This window comes from Puntigrus tetrazona, chromosome 1 (genome assembly GCF_018831695.1).
Source record: "Puntigrus tetrazona isolate hp1 chromosome 1, ASM1883169v1, whole genome shotgun sequence".
NCBI classification, from domain to species: Eukaryota; Metazoa; Chordata; class Actinopteri; order Cypriniformes; family Cyprinidae; genus Puntigrus; species Puntigrus tetrazona.
Genome location: NC_056699.1, coordinates 24393598 through 24409879, shown reverse-complemented (window position 1 = coordinate 24409879; position 16282 = coordinate 24393598). Strand labels below are relative to the sequence as shown.

Here is a 16282-nt window from a genome sequence, read left to right as displayed (position 1 = left end):
TCATTAGGTGTGTCATATGATATTATACAAAAAAAATAAGATAATCTAGTTTAAGCATAACGCTAAAACGTGCATACTTTATTTTGCAGCGTAACTCGATGTTGTATCCGACAGGGATACGACATAAACTAAATTGCATAATATTTACAATATTTAATTTAAATATGCTGTACACACATGTTCGTGCTTTACAGAGGCAAAATAAAACCAGCGACGTACCCGGTTGTCTGAAACGAAAGACTGCTCCATTTGATTCACGTGTCCATTGATAATATCACTGATATATATTTGTGATTTTGAGAGATCAGTTTAGTCTTCCGGCGACTGTAAACAGCAGAAGCGCGCGATGACGTGTCTATCCCGCGCCAGCGAGCAGCTGAACGCCGCGTGACCGTGGCGTCATCATTTTGCGCCGCCGGCGAGAGACGAGTGTAGCGTGTGGCTTTGTAGGAGAGAAACGTACGTTTGCAGTTTTATGTGAGTAGTAGAGCTCGTTGAGGCTTTAATGTACGAGTATTGTCAGTTTGTCTGTGAGTTAGGAAAAGATGTAAAAGGACAGGTGTGCTATGACGACTGACATGTCAAGTGACAGTTAACACTGTATCTATAATAAGTTAAAAATATCATCATGAGTCAGCTGCTGTATGAATATCACTACTGAAAAACATCGTATTAGGGTACAGTATGGTTAAATGTCTGTCCTTGCGTAGACAAATTGATTTAAATACTTCAAATGTGAATTTATTTGACATTTTTTGAGGAAAAGAATACATCAATGATTATGATATATTGATATTTCTCCCTTAATGATTATCTAAACATATATGGAAATGTACCTTTGAGATGCTTCATTCTTTAAAGAACTGCTGTCTTTCTTTTAGTTTCACTTACGCAGTATGAGGTCTGTCAAGCAGGTTCATGTCAACAGATAAAAATGCCACCATGCTTGCTTTATTGTTATCAAATTGCATAATTAGTGTATTTTCTTAGGCCTCACACACACACACACACAAGCATTAATCTTGTTTAATTTGTTTGTAAGACATAACTGACATGCTGATAAAATAATAATTTCTCCAGTTCTGTCATCATAAAATGGTCAAATGTTTGTTTTACAGACCTTAGACCTAAATCCTAAGTTTTTAAATAATGAATAAATGCATAATCATTATACATTTAACTAAAACTAAATAATTGTGTACCAAAATAGTGTAGATGTTGATAGAGCATGTGCTTTTATTTTGGGTCCCCCTGCAGTTATTTGAGGGACATTTAGGTTACATAAAAACATCCCTGTGGGATGCAAGTATTTACGATCATTTAGGATTTCTTGAAGATGAATAGAAGAGAATGAAGTGTACTGTGATTTGACAGACGCTCAACCAATGGAAGCACTGACTAATGTGGGGTCATTATCTCGTCAATGTTCAGACTTGCATGACAGTGACAGCTGCTTCAGCAAGTGTTACATTCACTGGTGTCAGTTGGCCTCAAATGTGAACATTTTTAAGGTTTCTTTCACAGGAGCCGTCGTTTTTTGGTTGCGTTTCAGAAATTTTATATCCGTTGCATGGCTAGCGCTCATGTTTATAAGCTGTCATATGACGTCGATGACCAGTGCTGAAGGGCATTTTGGGAAAAACGGTGACAGCTCAGTGCTTTTGGGGAATTTTACATTTTTTTTTTTTGGAAGTGTTTGGGCTCCGGGACTCGTTTTCAGGGGTTATGCAAATGAAAACAGTCCTGTCATGGTGCTCATAAATTCTTCCACCACAGGCCCATTTAAAGCAGTTCAAGAACTTCAAAAACAAGAGACTTTGATCCACGATATTATCAACTCCAGCTTTTTTGTGTTTCTAATTTCCTCATCTGAACTCTTTGTTTTCATCCCAAGCCAGCTGTTGTTTTCCAGCACCACCCTGCACTATGTGTTATGATGTGTTCTTCTCTTTTCCTACGCCTTGTAAAAATTCCCTTAGTCCTTTTGCTGTGGATGAGCCCCAGCCAAATGTGTAACGTGTCCATGTTTCTTCACCAGCTGTCTTTCGATTGAATGGGAACCGTTGTTTGATCCGTCGTGGAGCCAAAGAGGATTCCTCAATCAAAACACAGAGCGTAGAGGACAGTGATGCAATTACGCAGTACATGTCTTTTCGTGGACACGAGAACGCACGCATTTCTTTGCCATATGGTTTGACTCCATCCGCTTCCTCATATTGCAGTTGACCTGGACGTGGCGAGGCGATTCAAACGGTACTGAAGTGCGAACCCAAAGCAGGGTTTACGATGGAGAATGTGCGCTTTGATGAGGTTTTCGCATGTTGTTTGGCGTCTAGCCGATCTATTGTTGAGCATCTGGCTGGTGTCAGATGTTTCATTATAATTCTCCTTCATGGAACGGGATTAGGACAGAAACTTGGCCACACATCGGTATAAATTACAAATTAAAGCACCGTGTAAAGTTTGCCAAAACACCTCATGTTTACGTGCGCCAAAGATCTAAAAAGATCTCATTTAAAGAGGTCGTGCTCTCAAGTCTCGCATGTTCCCAAACACGGATAGGATGTCTCTGTGGATCCTCTTTTTTTTTAAAACATGTTTATGAGTGACTAAGAGTTCCTACCTCGTTTGATCTTTTCCTTTGGCTTGTTTTTCAGGTTCCTGTTACGATCCCTGTTCAAGATGTCAGGCCACACACCCTCGCTCTTGAGACTGGAACAGAAGGCCGCGGAGGCTGACCAGATCATCGAATATCTCAAGCAGCAGGTCCAGCTGCTGAAGGAGAAAGCCAGTAAGTGGATGCGTGAGGCGTGCATGTGTGCTGATCACGGGTCAATGACCAATGAGGCTGTCTGAGAGGATGAAAAGTAGAAAGAGCAATATTTTATTAATCTACATGAATGCATTCATAGACGTTTCAAACATTTATACCATTGCTACCAAAACAGTATTAATTTCAGAAGGAAAAAAATATTATGTATGTGTTATTAATAGATATTTAAATTTTATTTTGACACAACCTTTCAAAAGGTTGGGGTCAGTAATTTCTTGCTTTGAAAGACATAAATGCTTTCATGCTGCAAGGATGCATCAAATGTATTGAAATTAATATTTAAAAACATTTATAATATTAGGAAATGTTTTTTGAGCGGCAAATCAGCATGTTAGAATGATTTCCGAAGGACACTGAAGACTGGATTAATGATGATGAAAATGTAGCTTTGCCTCTTTAAAACATTAAAATATAAATCTAAATTAAAAATAAATATTAAAATAGAAAACAGCTATTTAAAATCATAGTAATAGTTCACACTAGGCAATCAAGCTTTGGTGAGTGTAAGGGACTTTTTTTCAACACAAATAGGCACTAAACTTGAACAGTGTTGTATATTTTGTAATTTTAAAGAAATATAAAAAAAGTAGACAGTTGAGTTGAGAAGTTCTGAATCAATGTGCTTGTCTTGTTTTCATGGCTGTAATGTTTGGTGTAGTTGTGCAGGCCACAGTGAAAGAGCAAAAGAAACTAATGGTGGAGAACGCCAAGCTCAGGATGGACATTGAGGAAATGAAGAAACAACTTCTGGAAATGGAAAAGAGTAGAGGAGGTATAATAAAAATACAACATACTGTATTGTAGCTGATGTTTTTGAAATAATTAAATACTAAGATGCTACTTGAAAACATTTCAAAATGCCTATAGTCCTTCACTTTGTGTTAAAAATTGGCTTGAAAATCCCATGAAGTTCACATTGTGTTGACCAATTGGCGTTCACAAAAACAGTAGTAAAGTTTTACAAAACTTTTTTTCTATTCTTTACAGTGAAAGATGTGTCCGTGCCTTCAGCAGAGCCCAGCATCCAGTGTGTCTCTAAACCCACAGCCTCAGCACCACCTGCCCCAGCAGCCCCTTCTGCTCCAGCCGCAAAAAACCCACCAGCCAAAAACAACGATGACAGCAAGAAGGTGAAAGCCGAGAAGAAGGGTAAGCATACTTCTGAGGCTATAAGAGTTCATGTCTGCCGTGGCGAAGTTTGCAGCGTTTTTTTGTCCAATACGTTTGTCAGAATCAAAATTTACTCCCACTGAATGAAATTAAGCTGCATATAAAACTTTCATATCTAATTATGCTGTAAATTGCAATCAGAAGAAGAAATTGTCGATAGGCTGTGTCATGTCCAGGGGTTAATTGAATTTTTTGGAATCTGTGATTGATTTTCACTTCAGTTACAAATAGGAACACAAACGAGAAAAACATTTGACTAATGCAATGCACAGTCCCGCTCTTATAAACATTGCTGCATAATGAATGCATTTGAAGCTTGCTAGAGTTTGAGAAGAGGCCATGAGTGAATGTAAGCTGTGGATGCAGGTCAAACTCATTTGGGTTACAACCAGATCTGAAAGCAAACCAGATTTAAAGACCTCACTGATGTCTTCTGGGGGTTTCATTTCTAAGTATTCCTGCCCTACAGAATAGAGCGTTTGAAATGGCTCTGATTTCCTTTCATGGTTATTTATTATGAAAATGATTTTCATTTCCAATCACTTAAATCCCTTCAACTTGGGAACACTCTGTTCGTATCTAGATTGCAGATCGCAGATTGTTTTTGTGCATTTATAGACTGAGGAAAAACAAGTTAGCTTGTGTGTTTTCTTTGGGCCAGATGTTAAAGTGCACCTATTAAGGGTTTTTGAAAATGACCTTTCAAGCGGTGCGTAACACAGCTCAATGAAAACATTCTTCAGTTTTAAATCTGAAAGTGAACCGTGTATGAAGTTATTGTTGACTTTAAATCTGAGTCATTGAGGCAAGTCATTTTTAAAGGAATCCTAAGCCGTTTCATGTTGACGCCAAACACAAAATCAACACTGTGCTCACAAACGCTGCTTTATTAGGCCTTACGGGTATGATCAAATGAAAATGAAACCAATTGACCAATCACAGCATATTAGTGCAAAAATTTATAATTTAGCGAATTGTTTGGGAGTTGTTGAGCAAATAATGTAAACATAAATGCATATTATAATAAACCTGTTGTTGGGGATTCCCAAAACCTAAATATGAACCTTTCATTAGCCATAATATAGGGGCACTTTTCATAACTTTCAAATAGGTCTCTTTTCCTGTATTGTTGATGAATGCTGCGTTTTGGTGTGGATTTAGAACCCTTGAAGTTCATGTGTATCTATTCTTGGCAGAACCTCTTGATTTCTCACATGTCGAAGTTTTTGAGGACTCTTGGAACATTTTTACCAACATTTTCTTAACTCGGAGCTGTGTGATTAATCAAATTCACCACTGAATTCACATTACCCATGTGTGCTTATTAAAACACAAAAGGCTGATTGAATCCCTTAGACACGTAGTCTGCATGCACCGCATGCTTCAAAGTGAAGGGTTGTCTACTACACAATTTTTTCCTTATTAAATGTTTGAAATGCAAAGCAAATTTAACAGCTATTGACAACTTTACCAAAAACTCTGAGAAAATAAAGTTTTGACCCGACCACCTTGCAGTGGTGTGTGAAAATGAACGTTTATGAAAGGAAATAGGACTGGTGCTTTTCACATGCAGTGCAGTTTGGTACCCTATGACTACAAGTATTAAAGGAACACTCCACTTTTTTGAAAATAGGCTCATTCTCCAACTCCCCCAAAGTTAAAAAGTTGAGTTTTACCATTTTTCTATCCATTCGGCTTATCTTCGGGGCTGGCGATAGCACTTGTAGCATAGCTTGGCATAGATCATGAACCTGATTAGACCAGAAGCATCTCATTTAAAAATGACCAAAGGGTTTTGTTATTTTTCCCATTTAAAACTCTTCTTCTCTTCTTATATCATGTTCTAAGCCCGACGGAAAATGAAAAGTTGAGGTTTTCTAGGCAGATATGATTAAGAACTATACTCTTATTCACTGCGCCTACTGAAGCCATGGTACGGCAGCAAACTTTCTTGATTATTGCACCGGAATGAGAGTATCGTTCCTAGAAAACTACAACTGTTCATTTTCGAAATGCTTCTGGTCTAATCCGATTCAATGATCTATGCTAAGCTATGCTAAAAGTGTTATCGCCAGAACCGGAGATCGACTGAATGGATACAAAAACTCAATTTATGAATGGAGAGTTCAAGAATGAGCCTATGTTTTAAAAAAGTGGAGTGTTCCTTTTACAGGCATACATTAGTATGTTTGACAAAATACAGCTAATATAAAATTGAACTTGGCATGAAAAAATCTCATTTTGTTCTCAGATGTTTGACCTTCTTCAACTAAAGTGAATTTATCTACTCAGGAAAAACATAGGATACCATTCATGTTTGGAGTCAGGTTTTTAAAAAATGTCTTATGCTCACCAAGACTGTCTTTATTTCTTCAAAATTAGTGTGAAATTGGAATATTGTGTACTATGGTATTTACAATACTGCACATTTTTAAAATGTAATTTATTGCCTTGATGGCAAAACCGCTATTAATTTGAATGCATCCTTGCTGAATAAGTTTTATTTCTGTACTGACCCTAGACTTCTGACCTGTAGTGCTTTGATTTCCTCTGCCCTGAAATCACTGTGTTCAGTGCTAATACTTGTATAGACTACAGAGAGGTGGGGTGAAGTGGTGTTCCAAAACGGTTTCCCCCAAACCCCATATGTCCGGAAACAGCGATAAAGTTCAAATGACTGCAGCGATTAGAAACAAACACCATACTGAAGCCATTTTTGGCACAATTGTTTTGGGAATAATTCAAAAACCGAACACAGACGAAAAGCCGACAGAATTTCCAGTTGTAGACTTGTAAAAGTGTCCCAACAGCTCCCTAGGGGACAATACGCACAAGCTAAAAATATAATTCAAAGAGTTGCATTAAAAACACCTCACAAACTAAAGGCACATTTCCTCAGGTTGGACATGTACCGTAATAAAACCCCTAAATGACACGGTGTGCCGAGGTTGATGCAATGTCTCTTACAGCTCCACAGACACAGATTATGCTTTTTACTAATATCATCATCTAATGATCTCTAACGCACTTTTGATCCAGGAGAGAAGAAGGAAAAGAAGCCTGCGGCTCCTCCTCAGGAAGAGGCAAAAGTAGACGTGTCCCGATTGGATTTGCGAGTGGGCCGCATCATCAGTGCTGAAAAGCACCCTGACGCCGACTCCCTCTACGTCGAGCAAGTGGATGTTGGTGAAGCTGCCCCACGCACTGTTGTCAGTGGCCTGGTCAAACACATCCCTCTGGAGCAGGTACTGACCCGTCTAACCTATCTAATTTTGTCCAGTTTTTTTATACAGTCATAGGAATGATCACTAATCACTGAAATGGAACAAATCATTTAAAGCATTCGTTTAGATCTTGCAAAGCACAAAAAACTATTATTATTATTGTATTTGCAATTAATTATACTGTTATTTTGTTTCCCGTTTTATTTTGAATCCCATATTTAGTGATTTATAAAGTATAAATCACCTGAAGCAATTATTAGAATTACATTAGAAACTTTTTTGTTTATATAATTGTATTTTTAATTACATTAACATTTACTTTTAATAAGTGCAATTACATTTTAATAATGCAATTGCTTGAATTACAGATTCATTATAATATTACAGTACATTCTATAATCAATGCATTTAAGTTTTGAATGATTTATAGAATTATTTAATTCTAAACCTTTAAATCTAGCAATAGCATGTTAACTTTTTTTAAAATGTTTTTAACAATTTGCAAAAATCATGTTTTTCATTGTGTTCGATTATTTTGATTAGGTTATAAATTAACTATAAAAATACAGCCAATTAACACAATAAAATATTAAAAACATAATAAAAAAACACGATGTTGGAAAATTAAAATGCAAATGAACTCTTTATGTATTCCTATATATATATATATATATATATATATATATATATATATATATACTTTAAATTTACAAAACAATTTAATTATTCATTCATATATATGTTTTAATATTTTTTTTATTACACCCCTTTTAGACAACGTTTTGGATTAGTCTGAATGTGATGTCTATATGTCTCGCTACTGTACCTGCGAGCAATCTTTGTTGCCATAAAATGAATGCAGCTCTTGTTGATTAGGTGTTATATGTCAGAATATTGAGAAGGGGGATATTTCAGTTTTACTGTTTCATATAAAACGTCTGCACTACTACGATTCATGCAGGTCCATAAACCTGCTCCATGCAGACAGCTCAGTCTCTTGTGCTTTATTTTCCAGAACCCAGAGTTTACGATTTGTTTAGGGGATTCCTAGCAGCTCGTCAGAAATTCTAATTACACCCATAAAACGCATCTGTTTCCTTCATTCATTTAATTTAATCATGTTGGGTTTCCCCCCTCTGGTTATGACTACATCACAGTTGCTTTAAGCATGTTTTGGTTATTCATTTGTAAAGTTGCAATAATTCTGAATGTCTACAATTCATTTTGTGCAGGATTTGGAAGTAGATGAGTTGAATGATCATTGCATGTATTCAGTTTATTAGTTTTCTTAAGGGTCTGTTTTGTTCTACATCCTGGTTCTTGGTTATAAAAACAAATAATTCAGCAATTATAAAGTTGCCCAGCTGTTCCTCGTAATATAGTATGCTGTTGATGTTTTTGGTCCATTGCATAACTTCTCATTCTGCCTTGCAATAAGTTTTTATTAAATTTTCTCTTCAAGCGCTTAAAAATATTGCATTCGCTTCCCGTGCAGCCCATTTAGTTCTATTCATTTTTTCCGTCTTTAGATGCAAAATCGTATGGCTGTGCTTCTATGCAACCTAAAGCCTGCTAAGATGAGAGGCGTCTTATCCCAGGCCATGGTCATGTGTGCCAGTTCTCCAGAGAAGGTTGAAATCCTGGATCCCCCGAGTGGAGCCACGGCTGGAGACAGGGTTACCTTCCAGGGCTTCCCAGGTAACGTTATATATTTATACACAAAATGTTCCGCAGTGAAATACAATATTTCTGCCCAGCAGTATAATGGCATCTACAATCTGCTTTGTGGAGCCAATCTGAGTGCACCATGCTGGTTTATTAAAGGAAAGACTTTTAGTAAATCAAAGTGTTGCTATGATTTACTCACCCTCAGGTTGTTCCGAAACCAGTTTGGTAGAACGTTAAGTTGAACGTTCAAGCTGAAGTAAGCATATGGTAACAAGGAGATGTGGACAAGGAAACACCATATCAATTGAATGAAAATTGATCCATAATTATGCATGCACTATGGCTATTTGAAAGTTGTGACCCTGAACCACAAAACTAGTCATAAGGGTACATTTTTTTGAAATTGACGGTTTGTGAGGAAAGGACAATATTTAATCAAGATACAACTATCTGAAAATGTAGAATCTAAGGGCGCAGTAAAAATCCAAATACTGAGAATATCGCTTTAAAGTTTATGAAGTCATTTGCAATGCATAAGTTTTGTTATATTTACGGTAGGAAATACAAAATATCTTCACCTTAATAAAAGGGGCATAAAAGAGAAATGTATCATTTTGACCCATACAATGTATTGTTGGCTCTTTCTACATATATACCTGTGCTACAAAAGGTGTCTTCATGTTTAAGTGGGCATTTTTTAGAGGATAAAATAATCTGTGATGTAGACCAGACTTCATGCAGGTAGTCAAACGTCTTGCTATGGGACTCTTGGGGGTCCAGTTCTTAAGATTTTGTTATATAACCACTATTTCCTGTTAAAGTTTTAAGATCTCTCAATAAACAGTATGAAGTTCCTTGTTTTTGTAACCTGGTTGTTTGTGTTCCACTATATGAGCTAATATTATTTTCCTTTTAAAAATAAAGAACAAAACCCTCAGTGCTTAAGGGAACCTCACAAACACACATTTTATTTTCATGCTGTGAAACAATATGCTGGATCTGGCCATTTGGAGCAGTGTAGCATATTTTTGCGGTCAGTCGAACACAGCAACTAACAGGGAGATTCCCAGGAATTGTGTGAATGAGGACCATCTGCATCTGCACTGGACACAATGAGAGGAATGTCTCTTACACCTTTTCATTTAGCCAAAAAAAAAAAAAAAAACAAAACGCTGTCCACTTCATTTTTTCCAAGTTAATCAGTTAAAAGAAAAAAAGCAGGAATGAGGCAGTTTTCCAACTTCCTCCAGTTGTTGCAGCAAAACAATGGTCCCATCAATTTATGATATTAAATTATTTTTATTACCTTTTTCTACTTTTACTGTTTTTCATGTATTGCTACGCAATAGTTTCATTTTCTCTCCCGTAAGTCTTTTTGATTCATATGACGACTATTTTTGCATTTCAAATTTTTCATTTTGTATTTACTGCACGCATCTTTTAAGCCATTAAAAGTATTGGAGACAGACTGCGACCTTTCTTAGTCCTTTCTCCGCAAGTGAATTTCTCGTCTCATTTGGATTGTAGCAGTTATGATGGTTGTGAAAAGGTCAGCAGTAGAACGGATGCAAAGGGTACAGGATCCCCGTCTGCATTCAAATCAAGCTTTTGAATTCATTTCGGTTTGATTTATGACCGCTTATTGCAGGTAGCAGCGAAAACATGACTTTTCGTGAGTTCTTGAGTTTCGGAGCTTCTCGTTTCGGCTCGGCTCGAACAAATTATGCAAACTCGTTCTAAAATTCATTGCAGATCGGTCTGTGGAAGGGGATATTAATGATCACGTGTAGATTTTTGTTTTAGTCATTTTACAGCTGTTGGAAGAAAAACTAATCAGTTCTTCAGACTCTCCGCTTCTCTGTTTATTGTTCCAGGTGAGCCCGACAAGGAGCTGAACCCGAAGAAGAAAGTGTGGGAGCAGGTCCAGCCGGACTTGCGCACCGATGACCAATGTGTGGCCACTTACAAAGGAGCCGCCTTTGAGGTCACCGGCAAAGGAGTGTGCAAAGCTCAGACGATGAGTAACAGTGGAATCAAATAGAAACTTCCTTCCGTGAGAAGGACCTCTTTAACTGCGCTCAATGAAGGGATACATTTAAGACGAATAAAGTCTTTTTGAATGCTACTCTTTGGATGCGTCTTTATATGCATGTTCTTGGTAATATGCTTATACACTGACCTGTCAGAAGATGCTTATTTTTATATATATATATATATAATGATTACCCTACATTCATTAAACGCCAACATTTTGCATTAAATCAATTAAAAGTAGTACAATAAAATCAGATCAGATGTATATTACAAAAAAATGTAAAAAAGTTAATAATGATCTAAACTGAAAATATAAATAAATGTGAAACACAATACAGCTTGAACCGCAGCGTCGAGTCAGATATCAGCAGCCCAGAAACATGTATTAGTCTGTTCCTTCTCCGTTCTCATATAAGGCGTCTGGTTGTTAAGATCCAGAATGGAATAATTATTTTTAAGAGGTTGGTGAATCATGTTCATTTCCTCTGAATTAATCTTATCTGAGCTTGTTTCTTAAAGCCATTTTGATTTGCTGGGTTTTATTGGTCCCTCAAAGGGAACATCACAGGCGTTTTGAGGAAGTGTCCCTGCTGAACAGATTCTGCTCTGTTCTGTTAAACTGATGGATTTATGGGTCAATACAACCCCATTCTGTCAAAAAATAATTAACTCCATGAGTAGAACTCAACATCATTGTCATCTAAAAAAAAAAAAAAATAATAACTATTCACTTTTGCATTGTTATGCATCTCTTGTTCCGCCATGGCGTCTTTAACATTGACACTAGCTGACTGATTTAATACTTTGTAATTGAAATAACGGCGAGCCATAAAGTGTGTTACCAAGCAGGTAAAGTATACAGTTCATTAAACAAAGTTCTTTTAAAATTAGCTGTGTTTGTTTGTGGTGGTCTCTGAGGAGATTTCTTGTCTGAAGACTGGTTTTCAATGAAAGAATTGCTGAGGTGCTCTCAGAAGTCAAGAGTGACGTGTCTTCAGGGCATGGACGCTTTTATGCATGGGGCGTAATGATCCGAGTGAGTGCTGCATTCATGATTGTTTGTTTTATATACTGAGCCCGCCCTACCCTGAGAGAAAGATTGAGAAAGGCCTGTGATTGAGAACTGAAAAGTTAAACAAACACAACACAGAGGGATACAGAACACGGATATATTTCTATTGCAAAAAACAAAAAAACTATTCAAATCTTGAACAGTTCTGTATGTGTTGTGTTTGCTTATTTTTTGTTCTGTTAGAAAGATAACTGAGCCTTTAAATGTATTTTGTAATGGGTATGCTTGTAAATCAAGGCATTTTATAGATGCATTTATAAATTGCTTACTAATGACTATTAATGTGGGAATAATGCTTTATAAAGGATGTACTGACTACTTACTACTGCTTACCTGATGATTTATGGCATGCAGTTATTAGTGTTACCCTAGGGGTTACAATTTCCAGAAACAAGACTTTCTAGGAAAAATACTTCGAGATCCACAGTTATCTGATAAATAAATAACAAATATGTATTATTTGGCATGTGCCGAAATCTAGGTCGGTAGTTAACAAAAACCATATTTCTTGAAATAAAATAAGAGTTTTTTTAGTTTTTTTTTTATTGAAACCTTTTTTTAGCTAGTTAGAAATAAAGGTTATTACATAAATATTATTTCACTAATCAAGCTATTTAGGAGCCGTTTTGCACCGTTGTTGTGGAATTGCTATTTTAGTGATTTGTGCATTTTGCTCATTTTTAATCAATGTATTGTCTGTTTTTTGTTATTTGAAGCCGTACTGACTTATTTATACGTAGATTTCATGACATGAACTTCTCGAGTTATAAGAGGAGGCATTTTCTTTCATCAAATGGCTTTCAGACGTTCAGGATGCTCGTCAAGTATCTCAAGGATTCTGATGCCTTTACTCAACATGAAGCGCTCTCTGATCGCAGATTTGTTGCACATTTGTGTGCCTTTCTGCGGTTGACTGTTGTGACAACACCCAGTCAGAATAAGGCTATATCCTAGAATTACGTAGAATTTTCCATATCACTTTTAAAACCCAATACAAACAACAGCAAACAAAATCCATTGTTTGGAATTCCTCTTTCCCAAAATGATATTGAATTAATTAGTCGCAAAACTGAAGATGTTGGACTCCATCTGTCCATCAAAGCATAGCTGCGACATACATACTGTACGGATCGATGAACGTGTATATGTGAGAACGCAAAGATGTTTTAGGCAGCGCTTCAAAGCGAATTAACAGCTCGAGACCAACAAAAGTTTAATGGCCTGCATGTGCGTATAGTAATGAAAATCTACACACTTGACTTGAAATGTACTATATGGTCACATAAAAACTCTGTAAAGGCCTTCGAAGGGTCTGTAAAAAATTATTCATGGGAATTATCTTTATAAGTAATAATCTTTATCGAGAGACTGAAAAAAACGCAACAGGGCGAGCGTTCTCTGGGTGTCTGGCTGCCGTTAAAAGAGATGTTTGAAGCCTGCTGCTTTCATAGTTCACCAGCACACAATGAAAGCATAGGAAATCTATTAGCCATGTGAAAAACCAACGCTGTTCCTTACTTAACTTACTTAAAAGACAACATCCGTTCGAGTGAGATTCTGTTCCTATGCAGGATATGCAAATTGTTCCTCGTGATTAAAGGGTTCGTTCACCCCAAAATGAAAATTCTGTCATTAATTACTCACCCTCATGTCGTTCCAAACCCGTGAGACCTTCGTTCGTCTCTGGAACACAACTAAAGATATTTTTGGTGAAATGGGAGAGCCAGTGACCCTCCGTAGACAGCAACACAAGTGAAATGATCCCTGATTCAGAAACGTACAGCGGCTCAACATCACTTTTGCGATGCTATGAGAATACTTTTTAAACGTAAAGAAAACGAAAGTGACAATTTACTCAACCATATGATGATGCTCTCTAAAATGGTGGAAGACGTAACTCGGGGGAGAAAAATAGTTGAGTAAATTCTGTTATTTTTGCTTTCTAGTATTCTAGCAACGCAAAACTGTCTACGGAGGGTCAGATAGATTATGTTATTAACTACAGTTTTTGTAGTTACTTGGAATCAGTACAATTTGTAATTGATCATATAGCAAATTTTCATTTATTGGTGAACTATTCCTTTAAAGACAGGAGTGCCTTTAGCGTTTTCGGGGGATTTCGCGATCCTAAACATGCCTTCACAAGTTACCGCTTAAAGGGAAAACTAAATATTTTTAGTTATTTGCTTCAGCTGTGTTTTATCTGTACAGTGAATGTCGACGAGCTCCAGTATTTTGGACCCCAATGGCTTTCACCGCATAATTAAAATCATACGATGTGACATTTTTAAATTCTTTTTGCGTGTGTGCGTTCCGCAGAAATAAGAAACTAATCATTAAGAAAAAAAGCGCTTGCATTGATTCTTCTGTATTAGCCCCATTCATTTCCAAATTGTAAATAGGATGTACAAGCTCTTTTGTTTTTGTTTTTTAATAGAGTAATAGATTATGGTGCTGATGAGTGCTCGCGAGCAGGTCGTCCTCACAAACTGGGAGATCGTGCAAGAAAAAGAGCGATGAATGAGACCACCAGGAGACCGACCAGAAAACTAGTTAAACCCTGGCAAGTTTCCTATACATGCCTTCATTTTGAAGTCTGCTATCAGTCACAGTTTTTAACAATCCAGAAAAGATCCGAAAAGTTGAATTAGTTTTCAATTACTCTTTGCTCAATTCCAGGCCCATGTTCACAGCAGGACGTTATGTGAGGAGCTCATGCGTTCCTGGGGCCACCATGACGAGTTAAACAGAGGCTTTAAATCGCCTCTGCATGAGATCTGCAACGACAGACTCAACAAACAAGAGAACAGAGGGATGCCTTGAAACAAAAGACTTGACATTGCTGCGCTTCACTAATCCAAACACTAAATAACACTTTTGAATTCGTCTCTGTTTAGAATGAGGCGAATCAAAGAATCACTGGCCGGCCCTATAGCACAGAATGTGCTGCAGTGACCCTCTTCAGAGGAGTCGCGCAGCTGGAAAGCAGAGGGTATGACCAATTGTGTAACGCAATTCGGTCCGGTTGCCCCGTGTACACACACAAATCCGGAAGTGTTTCTCAATTAGTCAACACTCGTCGCTGGTCCTTTGCACATGACGGAAGGCAGAGCGTTTGGTGGGGTTTGTGCTCGTGAGTGTGTCACTGACAGTCACGTTCCCTGTGAGAGTGATGATGAAGAGTTGCCATGACGACCACAGGAGGGCAGAGCCTAACCATTAATGGTGTCTGCTGCAATAAAGACTGCGCTGGGTGAATCAAGCAAAGCAGAGCACCGCCTAATTGGTACAGGTTGACAAAAAAAAACATATTCAAGCATATTTTAACTAGGTAAATTAATCACATAATTTATTAAGAACTATTGAACATATTGAAGTTTATTTTTCTTGAAACGTATGGCACAAAAAAGTATGACAATTGGCTTGTTTTATATATATGTGTGTGTGTGTGTGTGTGTGTGTGTGTGTATGTATACTTAATTTTGGCTTTTCAAGTTAATATTGTTTAAAATAGGACAACTTAAATCTTAGGAGATCTGTGCTACACTACTGCAAATTGGTCTCATATGGTAAATACGATATATATCGAATCTGCTGATGTTTGAATTTCATTTAAAGATGTCTCGATTTCATACAGTACTCACAATCACACTGATTTCAATGTTTCTGAAATGTCACAAGAATCAAGATTGCGGCGCGCAGGAGAACTACAGGGCAGATTTTGAGAAGACTTGGAATATGGGGAATCCCAGTGGGGAAAGATTTGAGGTGAGGACCATAATTAGCCCGAGACAAGCACTCCACTGTCCCACAGGTGATATCAAGCAAGTTCCAGGCTGATGGCCAGATATTAGCCACCTTTGGACAAACGTCGTTTCAGCACTCAGTACCAATCTAGAGTTTTAGGTTCCAGACGTCTAAGGAGCCTTTTTGTGTCAACACTTAGTGCGGTTGCCAATTACCACACTGTTGGTTAGCCTGATATATTCTTTGGTTTGCTGAGTATTACCCACACAACCTCAGTACATCACTCAAAAGCATTCTGAGACACATTTGAGCGCACTAATGGCCTGAAGTCTTATGTTCTTACAGGACCGTTTGAAGCCTCTTACCGGGATTTTCCAAAGATATACTTCACATATGAAATACATTTTCCAAATGCGCTTGCGGCCAATTATCATAATGCAGGCAAGTGTAAGTGATATTAGTACAGTTTGCCTTGTAAATCCAGCTTTGTGTTACATTACACTTGCTATGCCCATCTGGTTTGACTATACACAA

General features: G+C 37.3%; 2 protein-coding genes across 5 annotated transcripts in view; one reads left to right on the top strand and one right to left on the bottom strand.

Annotated features, from left to right (window-relative positions):
- The window catches only part of tbck (TBC1 domain containing kinase), a 39092-nt gene extending 38731 nt beyond the window's left edge, over positions 1-361 (bottom strand). The window contains exon 1 of the mRNA XM_043240163.1: positions 220-361. The gene's annotated coding sequence lies outside the window, so the exon portion shown is untranslated. The remainder of the gene's footprint in view (positions 1-219) is intronic.
- Positions 352-11020, top strand: aimp1a (aminoacyl tRNA synthetase complex interacting multifunctional protein 1a). 4 transcript variants are annotated; one of them, XM_043240175.1, is made up of 7 exons: positions 352-477; positions 2658-2791; positions 3492-3605; positions 3821-3982; positions 7043-7248; positions 8757-8925; positions 10770-11020. In XM_043240175.1, coding segments are annotated over exons 1-7 (954 nt in total). In that variant the 5' UTR covers positions 352-475; the 3' UTR covers positions 10937-11020. The 4 variants fall into 4 exon arrangements, with proteins under 4 accessions (XP_043096110.1, XP_043096118.1, XP_043096127.1 ...); XM_043240183.1 differs by having other exon boundaries at positions 371-459; XM_043240192.1 differs by lacking the exon at positions 352-477 and adding an exon at positions 502-677.
- The last annotated feature ends 5262 nt before the right edge of the window (positions 11021-16282 follow it).

Bases quoted from the DNA above. Each gene is read 5' to 3' on its own strand.
- aimp1a (XM_043240175.1), top strand. The intron at 3,983-7,042 runs GTAAGCATACTT...CTTTTGATCCAG, and splicing joins GGTGAAAGCCGAGAAGAAGG to GAGAGAAGAAGGAAAAGAAG. The intron at 7,249-8,756 runs GTACTGACCCGT...TTCCGTCTTTAG, and splicing joins AACACATCCCTCTGGAGCAG to ATGCAAAATCGTATGGCTGT.